The sequence below is a fragment of the Anguilla rostrata genome, chromosome 9 (genome assembly GCF_018555375.3).
Source record: "Anguilla rostrata isolate EN2019 chromosome 9, ASM1855537v3, whole genome shotgun sequence".
Lineage (NCBI taxonomy): Eukaryota > Metazoa > Chordata > Actinopteri > Anguilliformes > Anguillidae > Anguilla > Anguilla rostrata.
The window spans coordinates 16,033,894-16,060,423 of NC_057941.1; the positions used below are offsets into that span (position 1 = coordinate 16,033,894).

The 26,530-nt window shown below is 41.1% G+C and overlaps 1 protein-coding gene across 4 annotated transcripts in view; it reads left to right on the forward strand.

Annotated features, from left to right (window-relative positions):
* The window catches only part of LOC135263031 (AF4/FMR2 family member 2-like), a 166,841-nt gene that overhangs the window by 93,912 nt on the left and 46,399 nt on the right, over window positions 1–26,530 (forward strand). For all 4 annotated transcript variants that reach the window (XM_064350577.1, XM_064350578.1, XM_064350579.1 and 1 more), the window contains 4 exons: window positions 5,522–5,608; window positions 8,629–8,665; window positions 8,885–8,939; window positions 22,979–23,030. In XM_064350577.1, coding sequence (XP_064206647.1) covers window positions 5,522–5,608; window positions 8,629–8,665; window positions 8,885–8,939; window positions 22,979–23,030 — 231 coding nt within the window. The remainder of the gene's footprint in view (window positions 1–5,521; window positions 5,609–8,628; window positions 8,666–8,884; window positions 8,940–22,978; window positions 23,031–26,530) is intronic.

Sequence of the window (26,530 nt, forward strand, 5' to 3'; positions counted from 1 at the left end):
TGCAATATCAATTCATGCGACAAGATGTTAGCTCCTTTTTAGCTCTCCCTAATTTTTATATCAGACACATTCCAAGTGGGCCATTAAAGCAGCGGTCCCGGTTCACGGCCGTGTAGAACTCCTTCACTAAGTGCGATGTTACAAGCAGAGACACGGGCGGAACATTGCCGCCACCCGCCTTCTTGATAAACAACCCGTTATTTTTAGTCAAACAGCGAGTGGAATATCAGGTGTTTTCATCTGTTAATTGGACGATTGGGAGGCCAGTAGCTTGAGGCCACAGATTAGCGTGTTTGTGCTCTCAGTCTGCTCACCGTTTCCCCTGCAGTGTTTACCCCCCCTCCCTCTCGTTCGCGCTCGCACACCTTCTCCCTCTCCCGTTGTTAGCGGTAGCTTCAGGTGTCTCCGCCAGTCACACTTTATCAGAGCGATTGCCATTTAGAGGGATTAACATATTTGCACACAGTCAAAGCTGAGATGGCATCTGTCAGAGGAGTCTCATCAGGAAAAAAAAAAACAAATTCAGTTTACAAAAAGCCATGCAAGACGCTTCTCTCTTTTGTGTCAGTTTAATGTGACAATCTGTCTCCTACTGCTGTCTGATTCACAGCCATTTTGAAATCATTATCTCCCAAAATGCAACCAAAAAGGACTGTATAATTATCTCTTATTAAAGTAGAGTGTTATTGATTTAAGCCTGATAAGTTGCATCACTGTTCCACGATAATACTGTTACCATGGCAAGTGTTTTAGATTAAGCTGCCTTGTTAGGAGGCCCATCTTGCCTCACAGCAAGGAGGTCCCAGGTTGGAATCCCAGCAGAGGCCTTTCTGTGTGGCGTTTGCATGTTCTCTCAATGTCTGTGTGTTTCCTCTGGGTACTCCGGTTTCCTCCCACAGTCCAAAGACATGCGGGCTAGGCTAATTGGGGACTCGACATTTCCCATAGGTATGAGTGTGTGAGTGAATGGTGCGTGTGCACTGTGATAGATTGGCGACCTGTCCAGGGTGTATTCCTGCCTCTCGCCCAATGCACACTGGGATAGGCTCCAGCACCCCCTGACCAGTATAAGCGGGTATAGATAATGGATGGATGGATGGATGATAATACATCTTATTTCCCTATCCTGTCTTTGTGGAAAATTGATTCCACTCCCAAACTAAGGCCATTACCGACTGACTCATTACCACCTTTATGGATATTTTTTTGTGTGTTTTAGTAATCATCTGATTAGCAGAAAAATTGCACAATAGAAAAAATACTGAACAATACTGAGAGTGCCAACCCTGTCATATAAAAGTTTAAAAAGGCAATTATTACAAAAAACTATTCATACCAGGCAGGCCTAGTTTCAATAACTATTCAGCTATTTTTCACTATTCAGTAATTTTTTTTTTTTTTTTGCTTTCTAAGAACAGAAGCTACTCTGTCGCGGTCTCAAAAAATGTCACATTTGTATAATTGGCCCACAGGTCCCACTGCGCTTATTTGTGACAGGCAGATAAATGCCGCTGTGGGTAGCGTTCCGGTCCCACTCTGCGGCCGGCGACGGCTCCAGCGCCTCTGGAACGCGCCGTCGGTCGCCCTCGTCCCGGCGCTGGGAAGCAGCGGGCTGCAGACTGCCCGGAGCCGGACGCAGGAAACAATGGCGGAGCAGCGGCGTGATGCCCTGAGCGGTCTATTATTACATTATACATTACGCCGCAGAGTAATGTTTATGCATGTTATGCCGTCCCCTCAGGCTGTCTCTCTGGCCCCGGCCAGACTGCGCTTCAGAAGCCGCTTCATCTCGTTATTGAGAATGGCAGTCGGTTTTCGTGTGGTCGTCGGTTGATGCTCTTATTATTTCTTTGTGGTATTTTTTTTTCTTCCCAATGCTTCCCACCACCACGCCTATCTGGGGGACCTGTTATTTTTTTATTTTTATCACCAATTTTATCATTAAAAGCAAATGTACCGTGGTGTCAAAGGATCACGCTGGATAGTGTTAATTGTCAGAAAGGCCGAAGGGAGGCTGCTGGGTGGCTCATCCTGTTAAGGCACTGTTGTAACGCCTAGATGGGCCCCACAGTCTGGTTTTGAAACTGGATGTACAATCGTCACTAACATTGCCTAGGTTTCAGTTGGCCATTATTACCCCTCACTGGTTGATTGGGTGCACATAGTCCCCCCCTGTTGAGCTGTACAAGAAACGACTTCCTTTGACCCATCTCTGTGCGAGTCCGGCTTGTTGACTTCAGAGTAATAAGAAGCAGGGGCTGACATCATTAGCTTTGGAGGGGAGCGCATGCTTGTCTGAGCTCTACCAAATCAATGGCAGAGGTTGTAGCAATGAGCACAGATGATGAATATGATTGGACATTCCATGTTGAGGAGAAAAGGGAGTAAAAGCATAAAAAGAAGAGAAGGTTGAAGGGGAGCCTTTACAAATGTCTCAGTGTCATGCTGAAGGACCGTTAGGTCGGATGTTATTTTCTTTTATTACCCTGGATGGGGATTGACAATGGTGTTACTGTGGAAAGGTCACCCTATCACAGCTTTTCACTGCACACACGGTAAAACCAATTCGTCAGAGCAAGAGCGTGAACAGCCTGCCGAAGAAAGGGAAGTAATTAGTCGATATATGAGATGAGCCTTTGTTGGTGCCAATCGAAGAGGCCAGGGGGCTGCACTGACGCAGTCAGCTGACATGGGCCCAGACGTGCCTTCACTCTGCTGGCTGAGCATGAGGAACTGCAGGTGCTTCTGACCGCTACACAAGTCTGGTGGCGATCAGGCACGCTAGCCGCTTTCTTCTAGTGGCAACTGAGGGAAGCCAGACCTGGATGGTCTTCACAGGCTTTGTGTTCAGCACTGCTGTGGCAGCACACAGATGATTGTAACCATTGTGACCAAGGGCCCATTTCCATTACAGTGCCATACTGTACTGTGAAACCATGCTCACAGTTTCTAGATCTGTTTCCTTAGCTCGCAGAAGCATACGGTGTATACTGTAGTTCTCTGAACTAAATTTTGCTACTCCTCCAGGGAGATACTAAAAAGGTACCAGGAACTATGAGGTGAAGCTAGCAGTCCTGTAAATCGCTAATTGCTCCTGCAGAAACATGGATCTGTCTCTGGTACTTTGAAGCATAACGCTAGTTTGTCACTCAAAATAAGCAAGGTACACAGTAAAATGTCCAGTGTTAATTAAACGCTAACAGTGTTAACTCCACTCCCACAGATTATCAGTGAGAGTTCAATTAACACTGTTAGTGTTGAATTAAGGCTGGACATTTTGCTGTGTTTGTGTCCAGAAAACACATAAATACATCTAGATACATCAGAAATACATCTTAAACCTTAAACATCTTATTTCTCTATCCCGTCTTTATGGAAAACTGGCTCCACTCCCAAACTAAGGCCATTACCGACTGACTCATTACCACCAAGCTTCTTTATGGATATTTTTGTGTGTTTTGGTAATCATCTAATTAGCAGAAAAATCGCACAATGGACAATAGGAAAAATGTGTGTGCAGTAAAATAGTTCATGTTATATTAACTCTTACAGTGCATATGTGATCCCTATTGGACTCATATAAACTCTGTTGGAGTTGAATTACCACTAGACATTTTGGTGTGTGTGTGTGTGTGTGTGTGTGTGTGTAAAGTTGAGCATTGTAGTTTTCCGTAAAAGTCTTTTGACCACATAGTAACTACCTTAATGTGGAATTACACAGTGTAATACCCAGGGCAATAGTTTTAACTAAGTGAGTCATGGCCATTTCAATTTTGCTGTTGAATGTTGAGGCAAATTTGTGCTTGGATCTGAGAAATCCTTACTGTTCAGCTGAAAGGCTGCCCAAATTAATACTGAAACTGAACATAGCTTTCATTTTTCATAAGCATTACTGAATCCCTTGGTACACAATATTGATCTTGACATATTTCTTTATTTAATTAATTTTATTTAATTTTCTATTCCTTTACATAATGTTAAATATGAAATTATTCTTTCAAAAGGATCATTAATATTGCTTGTGTGACATATTTCATAGTTGTTCCTTATTACACTAAAAGCTTCTGACTCACCACAAGGTAATATGATGTCATTGCTTGCCTGGGTAGCATAAAGCAGCAATACTTGGAAGGTTATGCTATATATATATTGTATTGCAATAAATGTTCATACCCTATTCCATTTGTATTTAATGCAGACAAATGAAAAAAAGTGGACAAATTTTTGATTTCTGCCATTTCTCTGCATTTTCCATACACATAATGTACTGTGAATGCATTTAAATAGTGATTTTTAATTCATGGTCTGGTGTGAGTAGAGTTAGGTCAACCTGCTTTGTTATTGCAACTGACTGCTTAGTGAGTGTCTCTCCTGCATTCATCATGCAGCATACATCACTATTGTTGCATGTTAAATTTATTGCAGAAGCTGGATTATTTGGTGGTTTCCCCTTCTAAGGAAACTGCAAACTAACTTATCCACTGAACAGCATGCAATACTGAATGTTGGTTTCGGTGTCTTTATTAAATAATCAAATATAAAAGTAATCCTTTATTAAAAATGACAGTGTTAGCTTTCTAGTGCCACATTTTCATTTTTCAGGTACTGGAAATTTAATCTCATAACATTGTTATAAAATTTGGGGGTTTTAAAACAGATTTTTAGACCTCCCTGAGGTTGGGTTAGGACAGCCGTTAGTTAGGCATGCTCCTGTTTACTCCAAACCTGTACAGTAAGCATATTATATGCTGTATTAACAGTGTTAACATTATACAGTGTAAAAACGCTGGGACAGCATAAGTTATATAATTGAGTATGTGCGAGCCTTTGTTTATGTGTTCATAATCTGGCCCATTAGTCTTCTCAGTGCAGCTCCTCGCTCCATATTGAAATTTCTTTGAAGGTGTCCCCATTTTACCATCTCCAGTATTCCGTTCCCAATATAGGAGCGGATTTATTTCATTTTTATCCGTCACTCCTTCGCACAAGCGTCCCCGAGCGAACCTAAATCAGAGCACATTACGCCGCGCGAACCGCTGACAAATCCGAGCGGCTCGGCTTCGCGCCGGGAGCGTGGCGAATCGAGCGCCGCCGCCGCCGTCTCTCGCGCCGGAAAAACCGGAGCGCCAAGCACCGCGCCGGGTCGTCGCCCGCGTGACGGGCACCCGCTCGCCTCTGATCTGCACGCGTGTTTCAGCGGTACGCGCGCTCTCTCCGTCTTCCCCTGTTGGGAAGAGGGACCAAGTCACAGGCGGGAGAGGAAAGAAGTAAACAAGCCGCTATGAAGTCGGGACGAAAGCGCGGACGTCCAGCGTGGCTCAGATTCCATCTCTGCCATTAATATGCATGAGTCTTTGGTGGCCTCTGAACTGAGGTAATTAGAGGAGTATTCTGCTCCTTGACTCATGCACCCGCTTGGAGTGTGTGCATATGGCTGGTGAAGAGGAGTGTGTGGGAGTGGGTTCGGGTGGCCCCACGGTGTGAGCGGGCTGGCGTATTGACACGATCTTTCACTCCGCAGGAGATGACCCACTCCTGGCCTCCGCCTCTGACCGCCATCCACACGCCGGGCAAGGCAGAACAGACCAAGTTTCCCATCCCCTCCAAGGTGAGCTTCAGAACTCACTCTTCCTCTTACACAAACGTGCCCGTGCACAGATGGGTGCTCATGCGCACACACACACACACACACACACGCCGTATGCTCTAATGCATACTTTTATGCACACAGGAATGTACATAAGCATACATACACTCACACACACACACGCACACACTCACACACACGCACTCATCTATGCTCACTACGCTCACAAGACACACTCACATTTTCTCTCATGCGCACACACATACACACACATGCTCACACACACTCGCAGACACAATCTCACGTGCATTTCTCTCACGTGCACACACACGCATACTGTCTCAGGCGTACGCACACGGACGTTCTCACGTGCACAATGTCACAAGCTCAGGCAAGCAGAATAATAGCTTACAGCTCTGAGTTGCGCTTCTGTTGTATTTCTGTTGAAGGGCTTTGTGCGGCTGCTGCAGTTTTACCAGCATGCAGTTGCATATACATTCAGCTGTAGCCATTAACCTCACAGTTTGCACCATTTACCTGAAATAGATTTACCCTTCTGTTACCTCCCAGCATGTGAGACCAATTCTCTTCTGCTTTTTGCTGCGTTCCATACGTTTCATGTTGCTTTAACTGTTATGCACATTTAGCTGACTTCAGCCTACAGGTGTATGAACCTGCGGAGCGTAGAATTACTCTGGAATGACTAGGAGGTAAATAATCGTTGTAAAATAGACTGTATATCAAAGGACCAATCAGGTATAATGGCTGGAAATAACGTGGAAGATTGCTGACTGTGAGGGGAAAACACCATTCAGTGTCATCCAATATAACCCTCAGATCATGGCAGTTTGAATTCGCAATCCCTGTAATGCAGGTTAAGAGGTTAATCAATAAAGATCAAGCTCTATATTCTCCAATAGATCAATGTGATTTACTCTGCAGTGCCTGGCTATGGCTAATGTTAAACGTTGAACGTTTTGATATCATGATGTATTACGGTACATAAACTGAGTAGATGAAGAAATTTACAGCATTAAGCAACGATCCAATTATTGCTGCTGATGGTGTGCGTTCACTGAAGTGCCTGAATGGGTTTTAAATTGAACGTTAAGGTAGCTCTTGTGGTACATGCTATGCAAAATAACTAATCTAGTTTCATTACTGTGTCCTATGGGAAGAAGTTAAATGTTATTGTATTGATTCAATATATCATCCTTTTAGAAAAATGCATTTAATTACCAACCTTGTACAAGAATGAGTTTTCACTGCTATGGGACAGGCACTAGGAATTATATATATATATATATATATATATATAGTATTTATGAATGTGTTTTTGTTTTAAGAAATGTATTTGGACCCAGTGGACTTACAGAAGTCAGTTGTACTCAGGCTTCACTTCATTATTTGCATAGATTATTGGCATAATGACAATACAATGTAGCATCTTAACATCAGAGACACTTCCATTTTTGTGCACTGGAAAAGTGCTAACCTCTCTTTTTCCCAGAGGCCCACGGCCCTGAGAGTTTTAAATACGCATATCCACCTGCTGCTGACTGAGACTGGGAATTCTGATGAATTAATGACATGTGAGATGGCGCAAGAAATAGCAAACCTTGGTATCAGAAGTTAGCGTGGCCACATTGGGTGAATCGAGTATTTCACTGCACGGAAGCAGCCAATTGAAAGTGACCTGAACTATTACCATAGATCTTAGGTCTACCACAGGATATTGAAGGCAGACAGAGCCTGCAATCCACTGGTTGTCCCTTAAAAATGAAAGATCTGGTACAATGGAGCAAGATAAAGCTCTCTGAAGAGAGCCACATCTAGGTGTATGTTGTGTCTATTACAGGTCAGACCTGTCAATCTGTGGACAAAGCTTTGACGATGTCCGAGATGAGACAGTTAAGAATAATGACTTGCGTAAAAAAGGCATTTTTTAACACTGCTAACAGTCATGCTATTAATCACTAGGGGATAACAGGACCTACTGCTGTTCTCCAATGTCACAGTAGTGAATTAATTAAGATCAAAAGAATACTCTAATCTATAACACTAAGGTTTTAGTAAGAGCAAAGTGTGATTTTTGTACTATTGATTATATAATCAGAATGCAAGGGACACCATTGGAGATTCAATATATTTATTAGCGTTTGGTTATAGTTTCTACAAACAGCTACACTGTGTCCTAGCAATGTGTTCTAACACTTTGGCTTTGATTTAATGGACACGGTGCCAGGAGGGTAATTTAGTACCCCATATCTTATCAGTTATCACACTGACACTGGAACGAAGTGGCTAGCCATTTTGAAAACAACACGAAAAGTTATTTTTAGTTTGGCCTTAAAACGTCATGGCAGAGCTTCGTCAGTCGGACTGCGCAGTAACCTGTAGCAGGCTGAAAACACCTTTTGATGGCCGTACACAGAGAGCCACAATCAATTACAGACTTTCATCTGGATCGATTACAGACCTTCCTATGGTTGAATGATGTGCGGGCGGCCAAGCAAGGATATATATCACAGAGAAAATAATAGATGGCTCAGTGATGCCATTTTTATGTGTTACTCCTCTTGTGCTCTCCGTTATAGAGCAGTATGACTCAAGCAACATATTATTTATTGTCATTCAAGAAATTTGGTTGCCGTGACGTCTCCCATTGGCAGCCCAGCCATGATTTTCTGTGTTTTCTCTTATGAAATCCCAGGTTGTCTCATTTCCAGCTTAAACCCTATTATTTCTATCTTAATAGGACATGGATTGAATCCCATGGCTTGACCTAAATGACATTTTAAATAATAAGCAGCATCCATAAATCCTGATTTAATGGTAGCATCATTTAACAAAGACGTTTCCTACCCTGCCCACATACTGACACATGATTTGTGTGCTCTGTCTAATTATATTAGTGTAAAATCAATTAAGTCCTCCAGCGACATGATTTCCTTCCTATTTGTTCTCTTGCTATTTCCTCCCTCTGCGTGTTCCACAGTGTCTAATGAACATTCTGTCTTTGTGCCTGTCTCTCTGCCCAGGACTCGCAACATATAACCTCAGGATACAACGGCCAAAGTAGGTCTCCCTCCATTTCTTTATGTCTATGAACATACCTGTAATCCCTCCTTGTTGTTGAATTTTGGAATGAGATATTCGTTTTGCACTGGAAGAGTGGCTAGGTCACATTCAAATATAATGTCACATGACATCGAAAAAACTAAACTCATGGCAGCCCTCTCTTTGGACAGCATTTAATTAGCAGTACTTTTGATGTTGTTTTTAATTTCTCTGCAGAGAGGTGCAATGTTTCCAGTAACAAGCCTGCAACCAAGTCGGTTCCACAGAAGTCGTAAGTATTCATTTGATTAATTGTTTGAAAGCCCCTTGGCGAAACACTATCGTTTCATCCTTGCTCTTATGAAAGAAAGAAAAAAGAGAAAAACAAACTCCTCTGAGAGTCTTCAGATTTCCCAGTGGAACTAAACTATCCTCGCAAACAAACACAGACACAGGCTTTTCCCTGTTAACCCTTTGCAGGGAATGGTTTAGCTTTCTTTCCATAAATAAAAGCAGAATGTGCCTCTTTTCTGTATCACTGATTAACACCTGTCATGCACTTTTGTAAATCACTTTGGCTAAAATTGTCTGATAAACGACTAAATTGTAGATCATAGACATTGCCATAGATGAAATCAACACTTAACGTTGACTACTTAAATAGAAGTAGTTGATTTTTTGTTTTCTTCTCCAACAATGGCAAGTTTAATCACTGAACCCATAAAATTGTGAATAAAAAGTTGTGAATTAAAAAAAAAACTTTTGCATTTATTTGTAAGCCAATTAAGGTGTAGTAGGCAGCATTTCACCCTAGTGGTAACAGATGTAAATTGCATCAGCAGTGAAGTGAAAATATAAATACAACCAAAGTGACTGACATACTGGAAAAAACACAAGGCAACATCCATATTATTTTGTAGGATGTTGGATGTTGTTCCTGGTAGAGTGAGTGAGTGATTTAGGCAGAGCAATCTGGCTGACTGTATATTCCTGAAGTTTTAAGGAAAGATAGCAGGAACATGGATTTAGATGTGTAACTTGTCAGACATGGTTATTAAGGGCTGCTTTTCCTAAATTGCAAATGTTCATTATTATTTTGAACATTTGCTGATTCCATAAGTTACCACTTTTGCAATAAGATATTGGACTTGGAACAGAAAATGAATAAGTAAAAATGGTTTCTGACACCTTAATGTTTCCACTGCTGGATTTGCAGCATAATTTACCAAGTAACTAAATTATGTAGCTAACTAACTTAGATGTCTGCAGTGGTTGGTATATAAGTGCAGTTGATAGCTGAATAAATTGAATATCTACCTAGGTAGCAGGCAAATATCTATTTTAAATGTATAGGATATTTACTTTTTTAGGAAGCAGCCTAAAATTGTTATCTATCTGTCTATCTAGCTATCTAAAATGAGATGGCAAATAGAATGTACTGATATTAACTTGTCGAGTAAAAACAGTTCCATCGCAGAGTTTGCCTTCATTCCCTGTAGCTTACTACTGTAAGTTCTTCTCTTGAAGTGTAATTTGTCTAACTTTCTTTTATTGCTTTGGATTGCCATTGACAAATTCCTTTTTTGGCTCCAAGTACGCCAGTGACTCTACAGGAGCGGGTTACTTGACCGCACTCTCTGCCATTGTGATTGTAACCCCGAACATTATGGCCAGCACGATTTGAGGGGCTTTGAGCATACCCCTAAATTGTAGCTCATTGTGATATGATTTTGTTTGTAAACAATGGACAAAGCGATTTAGAGAACATAAACATGATGTGAGGTGATGTATTTCTCCCACAAAATCTAATTCCCTGTTAGCTCAAGATTTATCATGGCCATTTATCATGATCGATTTATCATGGAACTTTCATTGAAGTAGCATACTGCAGCTCAAAGGACAAATGTTGATTGAATTGGATGTCATTAACAGTGATAAACCTGTCCACATATTTTAACGCAGCATTTTTAATACTTTAGTGTATATTTTAGTTGTTAACTTCAGATAACAACAGTGTGGATGTTGCATGTTAGGTAATTATGCATTCCTATTATTGCTCATACCTGGCATCCTGAAGTGTTATGGAGGTGTTGACAGTGTCAGATTTAACTGTTTACAGAGACATTGGCAACAACGTCTGGATGAAACAATGTATCACAGTGTGAAAGATTTAGATTTGAATGCATCATTGTCAGGACTGCAGCTCTGTAGGTGATGACAATGAACATAAACTGCATCCAACTACTGTGGAAAAAAGGCAGCTTGAGTAGGCTGAATGAGAGTGGCATAGACCGCTTGATATGCTTTCCCTCTGTGCAGTTTCTCACTTGCTTGGCTGCCAGTGATGCACAGGCTGTTTTTCTCACTAAGTAAGATGTTGCCTTTTTTGTTTTCTTTGATCACCTGCCTGTATTTTTGAGGCAGTCAAAAATGACTGTCCAAGGCACGCATTTGTCAATACCTGCTTTGTCTGAGATGAATGATAGCTTACGATCAGTAAGCACCATGCTTGACCCACACTACATTATGGTGATATGTTGAAAAGAATCAAAATAACTTTTAAAAATCAAAAGAATCTTTTTAATGTGAAATATTGGTCCTATTTGAAAGTGCATATTTGTGCAAACTACATTTACTGCTAGGATCCAAACATGGACTTAAATTGTGATTACAGAGACAGGCTTTAAGTTTAGTACAAGGTAATGAAGGTATACGTTTTGATGGTATCTTTAAAGGCAGCATTTCTACATTTAAAGCCCCAGATGTAAAGCTTTATTTATAGCTAAACAGGGCTTGTGCAGTTTTATTCATTTAGATGAAGAAAAGAGTGCTGTCCATGATACATATATCGAGTTTGGCTGTGGTGTGCAAGTCTCTTCAAAGCCAGCCTTGTTAGTGCCTGTGCCCCTGTCCCTGCCTGTCTTCTCAGCTTTATTAAATTGCCTCTCACACCAGCCTAGCCAGGCCTAGCATGACTGGGACACTTCTGTGGCACATGCAGTGCTTGATGCAGGTCAAGAATAGCTTTCTTCACCACAGCAGAAGGGCCAAGGCGTACATTTAAACTGCCAGGTCTCTTAAATTTGGATGCCTTCTGAAAGCTAGAGCCATTTTTATTCATTCGGACTGGAGGCAGGCAAGGCCAGGGCATACCCTGTTCTCTCTGAGAAACATTCAGAAGGAATGTTCTATAGCCTGCCTCAAAATGCCGCAAGGGAATGCGTCTTACTACAGGGGAGCGACAATGACATCACACCACACAAAAAAACGATTTATGAAAGACTGAGAGCAAAGAATTCCAGCTGGTCTCAGATACTGTATTTCTTAAATTCCGTATCTATTAATGTACAGAGCAGACTTTACTGCTTCTGTGGCTTGTAAACCAGGCCAGTATCTGCAGATATTTAGCCCCACAGCATAACTGTAACTGCAGAGGATGAACATTGCACTTCACATCAGATCAGACATTAGTCACAGTCAAATAGACCCTTTGCCACAAACACAGAGTAGTTATGGACAGCCTTATTGCAACTCATATTAGGTCGCCTGCATGTTTTACAAGTTACAATACATGCCGTTCTTCCGTATAGTGCAAACAAAGATCATTAGCATAATGTATATTGCAGCAGACAAGGCAGTCAGAAAGATGAACATCAAGCAGTTACAGTAGCATCATCATCCTAATTGGCAGTTAGCGATGGTTTGTACTTTATATACATTGCTCTGCGGCGTACATCAGATTTCAGGAGCATTATAGAAACATCAGACTTGCTTTCGTTAGAACTAATTAGTCATGCATTTTGAGTGTATATCTGGCACTTGGAAAGTGAAGAGAAAGGTTACTCTTTGCCTCCAGTATTTAATGGAAGAGGAATCAGCTTGCGACTCTAATGAGCCATAATATTTCCACTCCGGCACAGCCTCAAAGGCAGAAAGGGACTCTGACAACCTCCCATGACCTTTCAGACTGGATTAAGATTCCGTGGTTTCAACTGCTGCCATGGTAACCCAACCTTGAAGAGGTTTTTGTTGAAAGGCATAGGCAACTTTCTTGTGTGCATGTGATAAAGACCCATCCTCTCTTGTATTTCGCCAAAGCACAACCATATACTGTTAGACGGGGAACCTGAATCGGTTCTGACACATTTTCACATGTACATGCATGCACACACACACACACACACACACACAATTCTGTTTCTGCTGAATGGTATGTTCTGAAGTGTGGTTGCGTGATAGTAGTTGTTTTTAGTACAGTTTCCTTTTGAAGTTATGGAAAATAAAATATTTCTGCGGTGCAGAGGAGCTGTGACCTATGGAAACTCTCAATGTTTTCCCAGCAATTCGAAGGGCAAATATTTGTGTTTTATGTACATCCATTGGCCCTATTTCAATAACTTGTCACAAAAAAGAGTAGCTGCAGTTTCTGTTTTGAAATACTGTTTACAACTTGGGTCTTGTAAGTGAAATACATGTTTTCTTACTCGGGCCCATAAATATGAAGGATTTGTGGTCAAACGGGACAGAACAGTACAAAGTTAATGCATGATGTTCAGGTCAGTTCAGACTTGCCCCACAGGCCATATTGTGACTTGGAAATGACTGTCAGCCAATCCAAATAGGCCATAGCACAGAAAAATATCCATCTCTGAAGATGAATAGGAGTGGCCTAGCAATCTGCCTCCCTAGCAGGGTGCTGATCATATCTAAAGAGGTCTAAATCACATTTTATCTGCGAGCTCTAGCAGCGGGCTAGCTGGGGCTTTCCAGAAAGCCCTCCCAGTTCCCCCTGCGGTTTCCGCCCGTGTCTGTATCACCGCTTTAAGTCCTCTCCATTCTTCCAGGCAGGTCAGTTTTCTTCTGGAGCCCATTGAAAGACGCAGTAAAGGCCAGAGCTATGGACTTACTATCCCTTTTTTATAACTACACAGAAACGAGTAATTGAACCTGACGAAAGATAGTAGGTATCAGGAGCGAATTTACAGTGGATCTGTAAGGCAAGAGATTTGCTCAGGTCTGGGCTTATGGGTAATTTTCACAGTGGTCCAGTCAACTGAGAGCCCCCTATTACTGCAGGCCAAAATACAGTTTGATTTCTGGTAGTGACAGTCCTAAGTTGTCCCTGACCTTTTCCTAGTTTAATTGTATTGTCTTATTTTTTTTTTTTATTTGTTTTTTGTTTTTTCATTTTTTATTAGTATCAAGTATTTTCGTTGTTTGGGTTAATTTTGTTTGTTTGGACAGACAACATTGTCATTATTAATAAAATAAAATAAGAGAGAAGACAAAATGGACTGCTAACAGTTGTCTGCACATCATGTGAAAAGTGTTGTTTTCCGTACTACACAATAACCACTCCACACTAAAATGAATTCTTTCATTTCCAGAGGAACAAGGTCATGAGTTTTCTTACCATCTACATCATGCAAGTATTTGCAAGGTGCACAAAACTATCACGAGTTAGGAGATTGTGCTTCTTGATTATATTACAGTTATGATAATTTAATTATATTCTTTATCTCAGAGTTTACTTATATAAAGTATATAGAGTATATATTTCTGTTTGGGACTAGCTTGAAATACAATAAAATAGATGTGAGAAAATAATAGAATTCACATGCAGTGTGACTTAGCAGCATCTGTTGACACTTGATTTTTAATCAATCTACAGTTCCTAAGTTTAACATTCACATGTTTTTATAAATCAATAACAATGCAAAAATATTTAAAATGTGATACAACCTGAATATTTTCACCCTTAACAACTACAGCTGGCTGAACTACTTCCTTTTTCTTGATTGAGAAGTATATGGATGCAGTCTTACTTACATTTAGAGTGAGGCAGGATTCTGTTAGCCAGTCAGAAATTCTGGCCATTTATGATATTCATTTATAAGAGGCCTGTTGTCTATTCTTAGCATGTACATAGGTGACCGTATCATCAGCATACAATTGAATTTAACATCACCACAAACACTAGGGAGGTCATTAACATATAAACTGAAGTGGCCCCAAAACTGACCCTTGAGGAATACCAACAGAACAGTCAATTAATGAAGGATTATAGTGCATTGCGTTCTCATTGTTAAATAAGATTGCATCCATGTTATTGCACCAGAGAGGTTACAGCATGAAAATTCTGTCAGAAGAACATTATGATTGACAGTATCAAATGCCTTCTTGAGATCTAGAAACACAGCTCCTGCAGCACCCCCTTTATCAAACTTTAATTTCATTTCCTTTATAAAATAGCAAATTGTGGTTTCAGTTTAATTATTTTTTCTAAACCCATTTGTTCAGATACTTCCTTGTCCAGAATTCTATAAGTTGTTCAGATACTACCTTTTCAAGAACCTAAGATGTTATTGGCACATTAATAATGATAATAATAAATAAAAAATAATAATAATAACTCTCATATAAGTAGGCCTTTTTGAGTTCTGCTCATATGAGAGTTGAAAATATGTCCCTTCCCCTCCTTAGTAAATTTCAGTGTAATAATAGCACTGCTGACTTAGAGATTTGTAGGTTTGTCATTATCTCTGACATTTCACATTATCACATCTGTATTCCACTGGCTTTATGGCAAGTTCTCTCTTCATCCCAAGCCTGGTCTCTTTAGTGAGAATAGAAAAAAAACCATCATTAACATGTTGCTTGGCCATAGTTATGCAGTCTATGGGGTGGGCAGCTTTTTTGCTTGGTAGCTGCAGTCATCTAAATTAGATTTCCATGAGCATCACTGCTATGAGCTGAAATAGCAATCAGTCGAGCTAAGCTGTAAATGCACACGGGTGCGCACACACACATGAACCCACACGCACATTTATTCTAACCAGCAGACAGGGAAAGATACAGGCTCATACACACTCCCTCACACACACACGCACACACACACACTCTCTCTCTCTCACACACACACACACACACACAGAAAGCAAGAGAGGGTGTTTATGGCCCTCTCTCAGCTGACTGACTACTCAGACAAGTGCTTCGCTGACAGATCTGGAACGAAGCAGTGTCTTGGGGCGGCTGTGGCCGGCTCCTCAACGTGCACGCCAGGCAGAAGTAAATAAGCCCGCCACCAAACACGAGGAAATGCACAGCACGTTTATTCTCTGCCTGGCGTTGGGGTCCTTAAGTGCAGTTCCTTGTACTGCAGACGGATGGACAGGTTGACAGATGGAAGGCTGAAGTTATTTCAAGCTGCATACCGCCACTAAATACCCAATTCCACTCTCAGTTTTAAAGGCACAATGTCTGTTTATTTTCACGTGAGGGACCAAGCTTAAATAATGAATTGATTAAATAGCTTATCGAGTTCCTTGAAAAAACAGGCGGAAATGCACAGATGTCATAACTGTCATTTTAGCTGGCAGGCAGCAGACTGGTGTTTAAAAGCAATGATTTCTGATTCGGAAAAAAAAATATCCTAAAGCAAAAACATATCTTTGCTGTAGCCAGTGGTGCACAAAATTAATATTAATGAAATATCAGTGCCATTGAATCCGATTTATTGGGCAACCAATGTTTTAATATAGTTTAATGTTTGAGCAATAATTGATTTTTAAATAGTGACTGAATGTCTAAAAAAATACATGCAATTTAATTCCAAATTGGAATTTGGTTTTGCGAATTAAAATGCTATCTGAAATTAGTATCCTTTGCACATTGCAATGCAAATATATTAGTTGTCTGTGTTAAAATGAGCACCAATGGTTATGTAGCTAGCAAGATCATTTATTCAGATTTCTCTTTAGCATATTCACATGCCAAAATAATATACAGAGCTCGGTGTGAAGCTGAGCGTTCTTACACGTGTTTATTACAGCATGATCTGTTCTATTCTCAAATGTGTTTCCGACCCAATTCAGCACACCTAAGCACTGAAACAGGTGAGTTTACTGTAATATACCCATATTTGTTTGTTTCCTATACACAGAATAAGCTTTGCAGAGTACATAAGGAATCATTTTCTTAGTATATCTGAACTAGTTAGATCAATCGTGAGACTACAGTACTTTATCTCTTGCCATTTACAGTTCAATGTAGATGAAAATGTTTTATTCAGATTCAGATTCAAAAGTTATTTTCATCCTGGCTGCACCATAATTTTAGGTGCTAACAGAAGTCTGACTGGGTGGCACCAACACACCCATAGGTGTTAAGTCTGCCAAAGTGAAAGTGTGCCGGAGCTTGCATAAATTTGCCATTGCCTTAATATTCCCATTGAGATTTTGCCACACCTTTCAGATTTAACCGATCAGAGGAAGTTTGAAAAAGCTACCTGTGTTGGGTTCGCTTAAAATTTTTAGTGACCAAGTTTAATGCACTGTGAAACTGGTTTCCCATATAGCCCTTGTCTCTGTTATTCATATTTTACAAGTTTACGCTGGAAGGGAGATTTCAGCTGTTTGTTCACTGATAAAACTTCAAAAATCGACCTGTGTTGTGACTTGTCTTTCAGTTTTCAGTGGTCTGCTCTAAAATGTTATTACTAAATAATACTGCACTATGAAGTGGGGGATAAATAGCTAGTGGCTGAATGTGTTTTTGGTGCTTTCACTGGTCTTTTTGTGTGGAATAAAAATAATCCAGTTGAAAATTCATGTAGAAAATTGTTGAATGAATAAAGAAGTATATTAATGCATTTAATAATGCATTGTATTAATCAAAACCACTTGTTTTTGGTATATTTGTATTTGTATAATTACCTATGAAGTATCAGTTCTCTCACAAATTATCTATTAAGTCAACATGAAAGCATTAATTAAATTAATGATCTTTTCTCATGGACCATAGAAAAGAAGGGAGACATAGTTTCTGACACGGTGTTCTGTTACTTCCTAGAAATCACATCTTAATTGAGTTTTAGATTTTGACTCAATCCATTAATCAATTAAGCAATTAAGCGCTGGCTTTTTTGGGAGTAAATGCAACAGTCATGGCAGAACAGCCTGCTGGACACCAGAGAGACTGATGTTCTGACCCCCCCCCCCCCCCCCCCCACCCCATTCTTCTCCATGCACTCCCACTGTGTCCTCCCGCTAAATCACTGACTGCTCACCGGGGGAGGGCAGCTATTGTGGTGCTGTAATGCTGCTGAGTTAAATGGGCTGAGGGCTCATGTTAACAAAGGCAGCCATTGCTGTCAAACAAAAAACCCCAGAGGACTTCACTTAAATGGCAAATTGCCACTGATGGTGGTCCTTTTATAAAAAGAAACCTCAGAGATGTGGCTTTAGTGATCACAGTTGGAAGGGTGGGAGGGGCGGGGGTTGGGGGTTGTGGTGCTGTTTTTGTGGTCTGACACATGAAAGTTGTTTGAACATCCATCAGGGGAACATTAGGAGATCTGTGCTGTTATCTGCAATATTTATGAGATTGTTCTGTCGATAATGTACCATTTCTGAAATGTGCATAAAAGGTATTAATTTTCAATAAAGAAAAGGTTTTATTTGTGGCTACAGTGTCATCTGCAGTAGAATCCATATTTTTAAATTGACATGTAATTTGGATAATGTTAATGTAGCTGTGAGTTTTTCTGAAGTCAGTATTATTTCAGAAATACACCATGCCCTGGTCAAGAACTTCTTGTATACTTAAAATATCATACTGAAACATTAGTTAAAATTAACATTTTACAGTTAACACAACTGCACTACAATGTGCCTGTACATGGTATGTAGACATAATGATTATTGTTATTATTATTACTTTATGAAGACACGGCCAAGATCACCTTAACATAGTCATGTCACAATTTCCGTCCCACTCTGACAACAGAAACATTAGTCAAACCTGAGAAATACAGTGAAGCCAGAGAAGGTGACTGTCTGACCTAGGTCAGTCAATAGCTTTTTAGGGATGGTTGGTTACATTTACAAAGCATAGTCATATTGAAATTAAAATCAAAGCAGGAATAGTATAATAGTATTAATAACTCATAGCAAATTGATATTTTATTTATTAGCTTCCAGAAGACACCTTTAGACTCAACATCGCTTTAGATGCTAATGAACTGTTGTTTGTTTTGGAGACAGTGATTGTGCACTGTGATAACCTACATCATCTGAAGGAAGGAGTATTGCTGTCTGATTTAGTTTAATTGTCTTAAATGTATACCATTAATCACTGTTTTTTCATGGAATCATTGCTGAGGAGGAAACTAGGGCTAGGGCTAAGTCACAGCGTTAACCCTAGTGTCCATTTTGTGTGTGCCATTTTGTATTTTGTGAATGCTTAACAAGCTTAAGACATGTTATTGTTAGCTGCTTTAATGTTCCTAGCTTGTCTGTTTTTGAAAATCCACCTGTTTGATTTGTCTCTCAGTCAAGCAGCATCTAAAAACCTCGCTTTAGGTAAAGATGATTTGAAGTTATATAGGTTCAAAAAAATTCCAACAACGTGACATTTATAGAATTATATTTCAAAACTTACTGGTGCAGGATCAGTCTTGTGTCATTGGTCACCGTGGTTAAAAAACGGGATGAAGCAAGTAAAGCGTAGTCTGAAGCACCACTCAAGGCGTTCTCTTCCAAATGGCAGGCTCTGTTTATTGAGTCAGTGACGTTCACTGGTAATTAAAGAGAATAGTATACTTTCTGTTTTATAGTTAGATAGCTGAGAATCCCATCTGGTCATTGCAATGGTGAAGAAAACCATTCCGTTTTCCATTATTATCTACCGTGCAGTACTATCAGGGACTTAATTGTGTTGTCAGCCAATAATGATGCATAATAGCTAATTATATCTAACTAACAGCATATTGTTCTGGAGATAATCTGTGAATTGATTTTACGTGGTTTGCTTATAAGGCATTCAAGACAATGGCAAATGCTAATTAGCTGCATAATGCGATGAGATTAAGCAGAGGATGGAAGGAGTATCTCACATTGTATTTTTTTTATTTAAATATTATTTTTTTTAAATTTTACTGCATTGTCTAGTTAGGTAAATAACTTTCCATATTTATCTTGCATAAATAACAGGGGTTTTTTTCCACGGCATCATGTGTACTGTGACCACTTTTTCTTGGCAGGTTTGGCTAACAGGAATGTACACAAGCACAGAATTTTATGTGAAGTACACAATTTGTATTTTGTCATAATCCGATACCTTAGGTGCTCCCTGGAGTTTCTGTTGGGCTTGTGCCATATGAGGCAGTTTTAAGGGCACAGGCAGAGATATGTGTTTCTTCTGCTAATAAAACCGGGAAAGAAATTATCATTTGCCCTTGCCGGTGTCAGCACCTCCAGACAAACATTTATCTGAAACAGAAAATGTATGTCATTTTTTTCTGAATCTTATATCTCCATTAACCAGTGCACTCATTCCAAAAGGCATTACGTTTCGTTTTGCGAAATAACATAGTTTTTAAGAAAAACACCATTTATATTTATGAGAAGTTGGACGATGTTTGTGTTGCCACTCAGAAGCACACGGTAAACACCTCATACAGCAACACCACTGTAAACCAATGTTTTTGCTTTTTTTTTGGGGGGGGGGGGGCGGGGCAGGGATGGGGGTTGTAAAAACAACCCTGTTCTATGGTCCTTTGGGATGACATTTTTAGCCCAGCTGAGATGTCGCTCTTGAAAGACGGCTTTTGCGTTGCCCTTTAACCGGATCTGAGTCAGTCGCCGCCCGGCTTCTGTTCCTTTTTTTACTGGTGGTTACAGGTAGCAGGAAGATGACAGTGGGAGTGATTATAGGTTACCTAATGGGTAATAACCACAGGGTTTACCTCTCCCACCAGCTGTAATTAGATTAATTGGTTGAGCGACACCAGGAGACACTTTATCTGGCTGAGCTGCCGTGCGCCAGCTGTGCTGGGGAAGATAGGGCCCCGCCTCGCCGAGCTTCTGCCCCCCCACCCACCCCCCACACCCCCGAGACCCAACGCTGCTCCCAGGATGCTCGGCGTAAAGCGCCGGAGTAAAGCGAGCGTCGTTCAAGATTCCTCTTCCATTCCGCCGCTGTCAATCTCTGCGGACGACTTCGCGTAATGAAATTCAGCACCTGCACTCACCGGTGGCTCTGCGCGAGGCGTCGCTCGTTCGCCTCCGGCGTTCGCCAGACGCAGGATGAACGAATGAACAGATTAACCCGCCTCTGGTAAACGCGTGTGTTCATTCGTTCATGCGCTAATCTGTGTTGCCTTATTTATTCACCCTGCGAGCGCTGCTCTCCTCCAGTTCATTTGAGTGCAGGATGTAAATGGGGCTGATGCACCAGGGTGCAGTAAGGGACACGCCGAGAAGGGACGCCGGCGCCGTCCTCTGTCGGACTCCACTCTGTCCTCGATTCACGTCCCCACGTCCCTGTCCAGACGGCCAAGGGGACTCTTGCCTCCCGAAGAGTGCAGTGGCAGTTCATTCAGCCACTCTCGCCACATAATCTCTGCAAACCCCGATAATTGAATTAGAGACCCCACATAATCCAATCTTTACCCTCCTGAGAACTACGTGAGCTGGGCTAGATTTACTACCAACCTGAACCTCTGGCAAAGTGTGTCTGCTGCTATGCTGTGCACATTGGCCGAGACTGAGACAGCAGTGTGTCCTGGCCTATGAAGAATTGAATGTATGCTGTTGCATAGGCCAATAGACACAGCACTAAATTTATACTGCTTCACATTCCTCTCATTATTAAATACCAGCATCACTAGTGTAGCGTGCGGTTCTAATGCCAAGTGCTGCCTCAGATTCTTTTAGTGCATTGTTTAAAAAAAACAAACCTAATACATTTGCATTCTGATCCTTTGAGTCATGCAAATGCAAATAAGCTTTTCAGGCTTTTTTAGTTCACGGTGGAAAACACTTCTTATTTTCTTCTGGAAAATGAAGATTAACAGTATATATTACAACATTCTTTAATAGATAATGCAAGTGTTATTGTTTGTGTATTTCCTGTTTTTTTTTAAATATGGGTCTTTAAATTAAACAGAAAAACGACTTGTAATTTTTTTTTTTAATTACCTTAAAGAACATCCTTTTCCTTCTTCTCGTTGGCTTTGTAGATTAGAATCAGTCATCAGCATCAGTCTGGTTTTTGATTTTGTGCCCATACCGATCTGAGCCATGACCTCAGACAGGTGTAACCATAGACATTACTTTGCCCGCAGTGGAATTTGGAGTCAGGCTTTGATTAAAGCCATCCTCTGGTTTGGGGTACGGAAGTTGGCTCCAGCAGTGGTGTAGAGCCTGGTTTGCTGTTGTTGAATATTTGCGGTTTCCCTGGAAATCCCCTGAGGATGTTTAGTCTAGCATGTCATTGAGGGTCGTATGGTGATCACTGCTTAAATCCGACATGGAGGCTCCGCTATTGAGAACCAGCAACATATTGTTAAGAATTATTTTGAAAGACTGCGTTTGCCATTTTTTTAACACCACAGGGGTAGATGAGCGGATACAGTTGAGAGATCCAAAATGGCAGCCGGTGTAAAAAATGCGTCTCCGTACAGTACCTGGCCCATTTAAAAAATAAACAAGTGCTTCTTTTGTGTCAGGGTTTTTCATTTCGTCCGTCTTTTTCCAGGCTTGGTGGGCTTAACTCAACCATATAAAAAGAAAGGAACAACCCACCATGCCAGAGCGCATTTAGTTTGATTCCAGCAGCAAAGAATTATCCTGCAGTGCTTGCCGTGGTCAGGTTTCCCCTGACATCTGTAAATTATTAGAAGGGTAATGACTGGTAGTTTTGTGCAAAGCTCCGCTCAGTTTAAGATGGCGCACATGAGCTTAGGTCATAGTGAACCTTAAATGCATTTCCTCTTTATAAGGCTTCTTTATTTTTTCAGGTTCAGTGGGGAATTCCTCACCGGGAACATTTACAGCTCTGCCTTATGTCCCAGCAGCCGTAAGGCATTGTGTTTCTGCCCAAAGTGCGGGTTCCCGAGCTCACTGCGTTTTTAGGATGATCTCAGTACGCCTTGGAACCATTTGTCAGATGGTATCGCCAACCCTCAAAAGCTCCACTTAGTGGTTCACATGTGTGGAGCCCTGGCCACGTCTTCTGTCTTCAGCGTCTGATACGTCGAGCGATGTCTCCTCCAATCAATCAGCAATGCTCACCGTTAATGAGAGCGCTCTGTGTTGGTTAATATACATTTCATAAGAAATTGACATTTACGTATGAACAAAGCATCCAGGGAATGAATAGGAAATAAGGTTTTATCATTGCAGCTATGTGACAGCCAGTGTCAACCTTGGCTCCTAGAGATTATTGTGTTCTTTGATCATTACATCTACATTTGGTTGTCGCTGGGCACTGCCGCCATTCCAGAGATGACTTGAGATTGATTGATGTGTTGCGTTTGCTCCCCCACAGAATGCTGGAGGATGACCTCAAACTCAGCAGCGATGAGGAGGACAGTGAACAGGTAATTGGCATGGGGATTTATGTGTGTGTGTGTGTGCGCACGTGTGTGTATGTGTGTGTGTGTATGTGTGTGGGTGTGTGTGTATGTGCATGTGTGCGTGTGTACACGTGTGTGTGTGTGTATAGTGTGTAGTCTTGTTATAAAATATACCCAAATCAGGAAAAGTATTAACGCATCTTTTTTTTTTTTTTTTTTTAAATATGCAGACATATGCTAAAATGGACTAAATAAATAAAGATAAAAATCTATACACAAATAGAAGTGAATAGGATGACAAATAAGACCATGAGTCTGGGGGGCAGCATGCTGGCGATCACAGATGACTTGTGGGTTTCACATACAGTCGTAGAGAAGGAAGGATATATGCTATGGATGAAAGCTTCAGTAAGTTCCTGTTTATATGTGCACCCCACTTCCTGGCAGTACTTTCCTGGCTATAACTGTGCGGTAGAGGGACCCTTAATTCTGAGAGAGCCTGCAGGAGAAACAAGATATATTGCGCTTCTCAGAGAACCACTGTGCCACATTCTCTTTTGAGCAGACTATGTATTTATCTTTCTATTTATCTATTTATGTTACGTCTCTGAGAAGTGTACGTTTTGTTTAATGCTTCTGTGCTCTTGTCACTGGAAACATTAAAAATGCCGTTTTTAATATATTGACCATTTTTTGCGTTATGTAAAAGCCTGTTGTTTTTCTCATTTGATGGTGCTTATCCGCAGTTAAAGTGTGTGTGTGTGTGTGTGTTCAAAATCAATCCAAGATTTATGTTTTTTTAACTTCATTTCACAATTTCAGAGTTTTTCTTCAAAACTGAGAGTTCAGCAATCCACAAAATTAAGGAATGAAACCTTTGAAACCAGTAACAACTGTGATGTAACTGATGTAATTTTAAAGACTTCATGTTGTCTGAAGCCCGTGCTTGCCACTCTTCTCCAAACTCTTCTACTGTACTATTATTTGTAAAATTTTATGTTTTTGCCAAATAATAACATGGTATATAATAGTAGTATAAAGTTTCATTTAACTGCATGGTATTTTGTTTAATGGCTATCGTAAGGATTTGGTTATTTATTATTTATTAGTGTTCATAAATGATTATGCATTTCCCACATTGCTTTTAAAACTCTGTAGGTAATTTTCTGATTATTTTCCCAAATGTGTGTTTAATAATGCAAAATGCACACTTGGCATATATTAAAGTCATGTATCTTTTCTTTAGCCTGAAGTGATAAACACAGACACAAATGCTATTTATGTTTTGACTGTTGTTAGTTGTTCTGTTGTTAGTATTCACAGGACATACAGGTCCATCCACATTCAGTAATGACCTGAGCAATATACAGTCTTCGCAAGCAATTTCTTGGTTGTACCATATCATATGCAATTAAGCTTAATTCATAGTAGAGATGGAGACACAGGATCAGAGATCATAGGGGGAAAAAAATTCCAATTTAGAATTTTGGGATGGTACATTTCATTTTGTTCCAGTTTGTACCTCGTTAGCCTGTGCACAACGGATGAGGGTTTTGACATCAGTCCCAGAACGCGGCGTACTCCTGCTCCTACTGCACGCGTGCACTTCCGCACACGCCAGCGCCTAAAGAACAACACCGGCCAAGTCTAGTGACACGCTCAAGACACCACGCCCCCTCCAACATGCTACATTGAAATGATCCTCAGTATTCAGATCGTACTCCTGTAGAGTAGTCAGTCGGGCTTGGGCAGATCTGATCCCCCGGAAAGCGCACTTCCCCGGTGTGAGTCAGAGAAGCTGTGTGTGTCTGTGCCTCCGTGGTCTGTGGCCTATGCCAATGCAGAGGGGTATAATAAATATATTTTCGACAGGGCGGTTGGAGGGATGGGGGCTGGTGGCGGCGGTGGGGGGGGGGGATGTGAAACTGTAGCGGTAATTTCGTTTCCATCTTCCTGCGCGGTGCTGCTCCATCCAAAGCAATTAACGTCACATCGCCCTCTGGCCCGCACACCCCCCCGCCCCCCCACCCCGCCATGCCACTGCCTCTGTTGTGACAGCGGACAGAGAGAAAGGTCAGGGTGCCCTCGTCTCTCAGACAGATCGCCTCACCGCCATCACCGCCGCCGCCGCCGTCCCGGCATCCGGCTGCCGCCGAACGCTGACCTCGCCGGCCCGTAAATCCCGCCGCCCGGGCGGCGGTGTCGTTATTGACCCGCTGCATCGTCAGCGCAGGCAATTTCCACCGCGAAGCTCCGTAATTACCTGAACGCCGGAGATCTGCTTTCATTATCGGCGTGCGCGGTTACAGCAATCACAGTGTGTGCTGACATATGCTTATTAGTGCACTCATAGTGTGGCAACAGGTTTCATTAAGTGGGTGTTAACTCGCTGTATTTAACGTGCTTAAACAGGATGTGTACAGAAACATTTAATATTGACTCAAATCATCCTGATGTGTTCATGAAAAGCCTTTTGCCGAGTGACTGAAAGAAATGCACTGGCTGTTTTAAACCTATGCACATTTAGGCCTGTTTGTGTTCGCTGATGTAATTACAGTACCTCTGCATAGTAACTGTAAAATATTGTCTGCCCAGCCAAAGTGTAGCGCTAACACACGTGACAGCATTACAGATGACTTATTCCTTGCGATTTTGAACATGAATCATTTATTTTCATTTGTGTTGTGAACATGAAAATCAATAATTCTCCCCAATGCCCTTATTACCTGCTTTTCAGTCAAACAGCAACATGTCAAAAAGCCTTCGCAGTCTCAACATAAGATGGTTGCCTTATACATGATATTTCTACATTGATTTTGCATGCGTTCTGAAGATCGGAGGTAGTTTGTTAGTCTGTAAAGGGCTTTTAATGTGTGTAACACATGATCTGAAGAATTCAGTCTTTTGCTTTGGCCACCAGAAAAAAAAAACAACCTCCTTTTAAAACTGTACTTTTGTGCTTATGCTTACTTTTCTTTTCCCATATTTATCCAAATGAAATTGGATACCGGTGCGACTGGAGTACACGCTGTGACAAAGTAATGGTGTTTTTACAAGGGGTATTCAAGTTCAATGACATCATTTGTTCAGAGGAAGGAGATAATGAGTATTGAGGCAACAGGGAAGATGAGCGAGGAGGCCTTTTATCTGATATGGCAAAGCCTTGGATAATCAAAAGCTAATCTTTGAAATGGAAGAAGCTGTGCTGAGCTGATTTAAAACCAATGACAAAGCAGGCCTTAACTGCTTAATTTACCGCTGTTGGCCGTCAGGCCGACCCTGTATGAATTCAATTAGTCCATCAGTACGCCGCCATTGGAAAACACATGGATTATGTGTCATGCTACAATGTAATGTCGAGTAAGGTATTATGAAATGATTATGTATCGGTTTATTATCATTAATTATTTTTCTTTCCTTCAGCTCATTTGAAAGCATCATCCAATTTCACACATCGGGGGCCTTGTTTTTAAATGCTGCGTGCGCAGAAAAAATAGATGCAGATGCCACGCTCTCCGCGGATT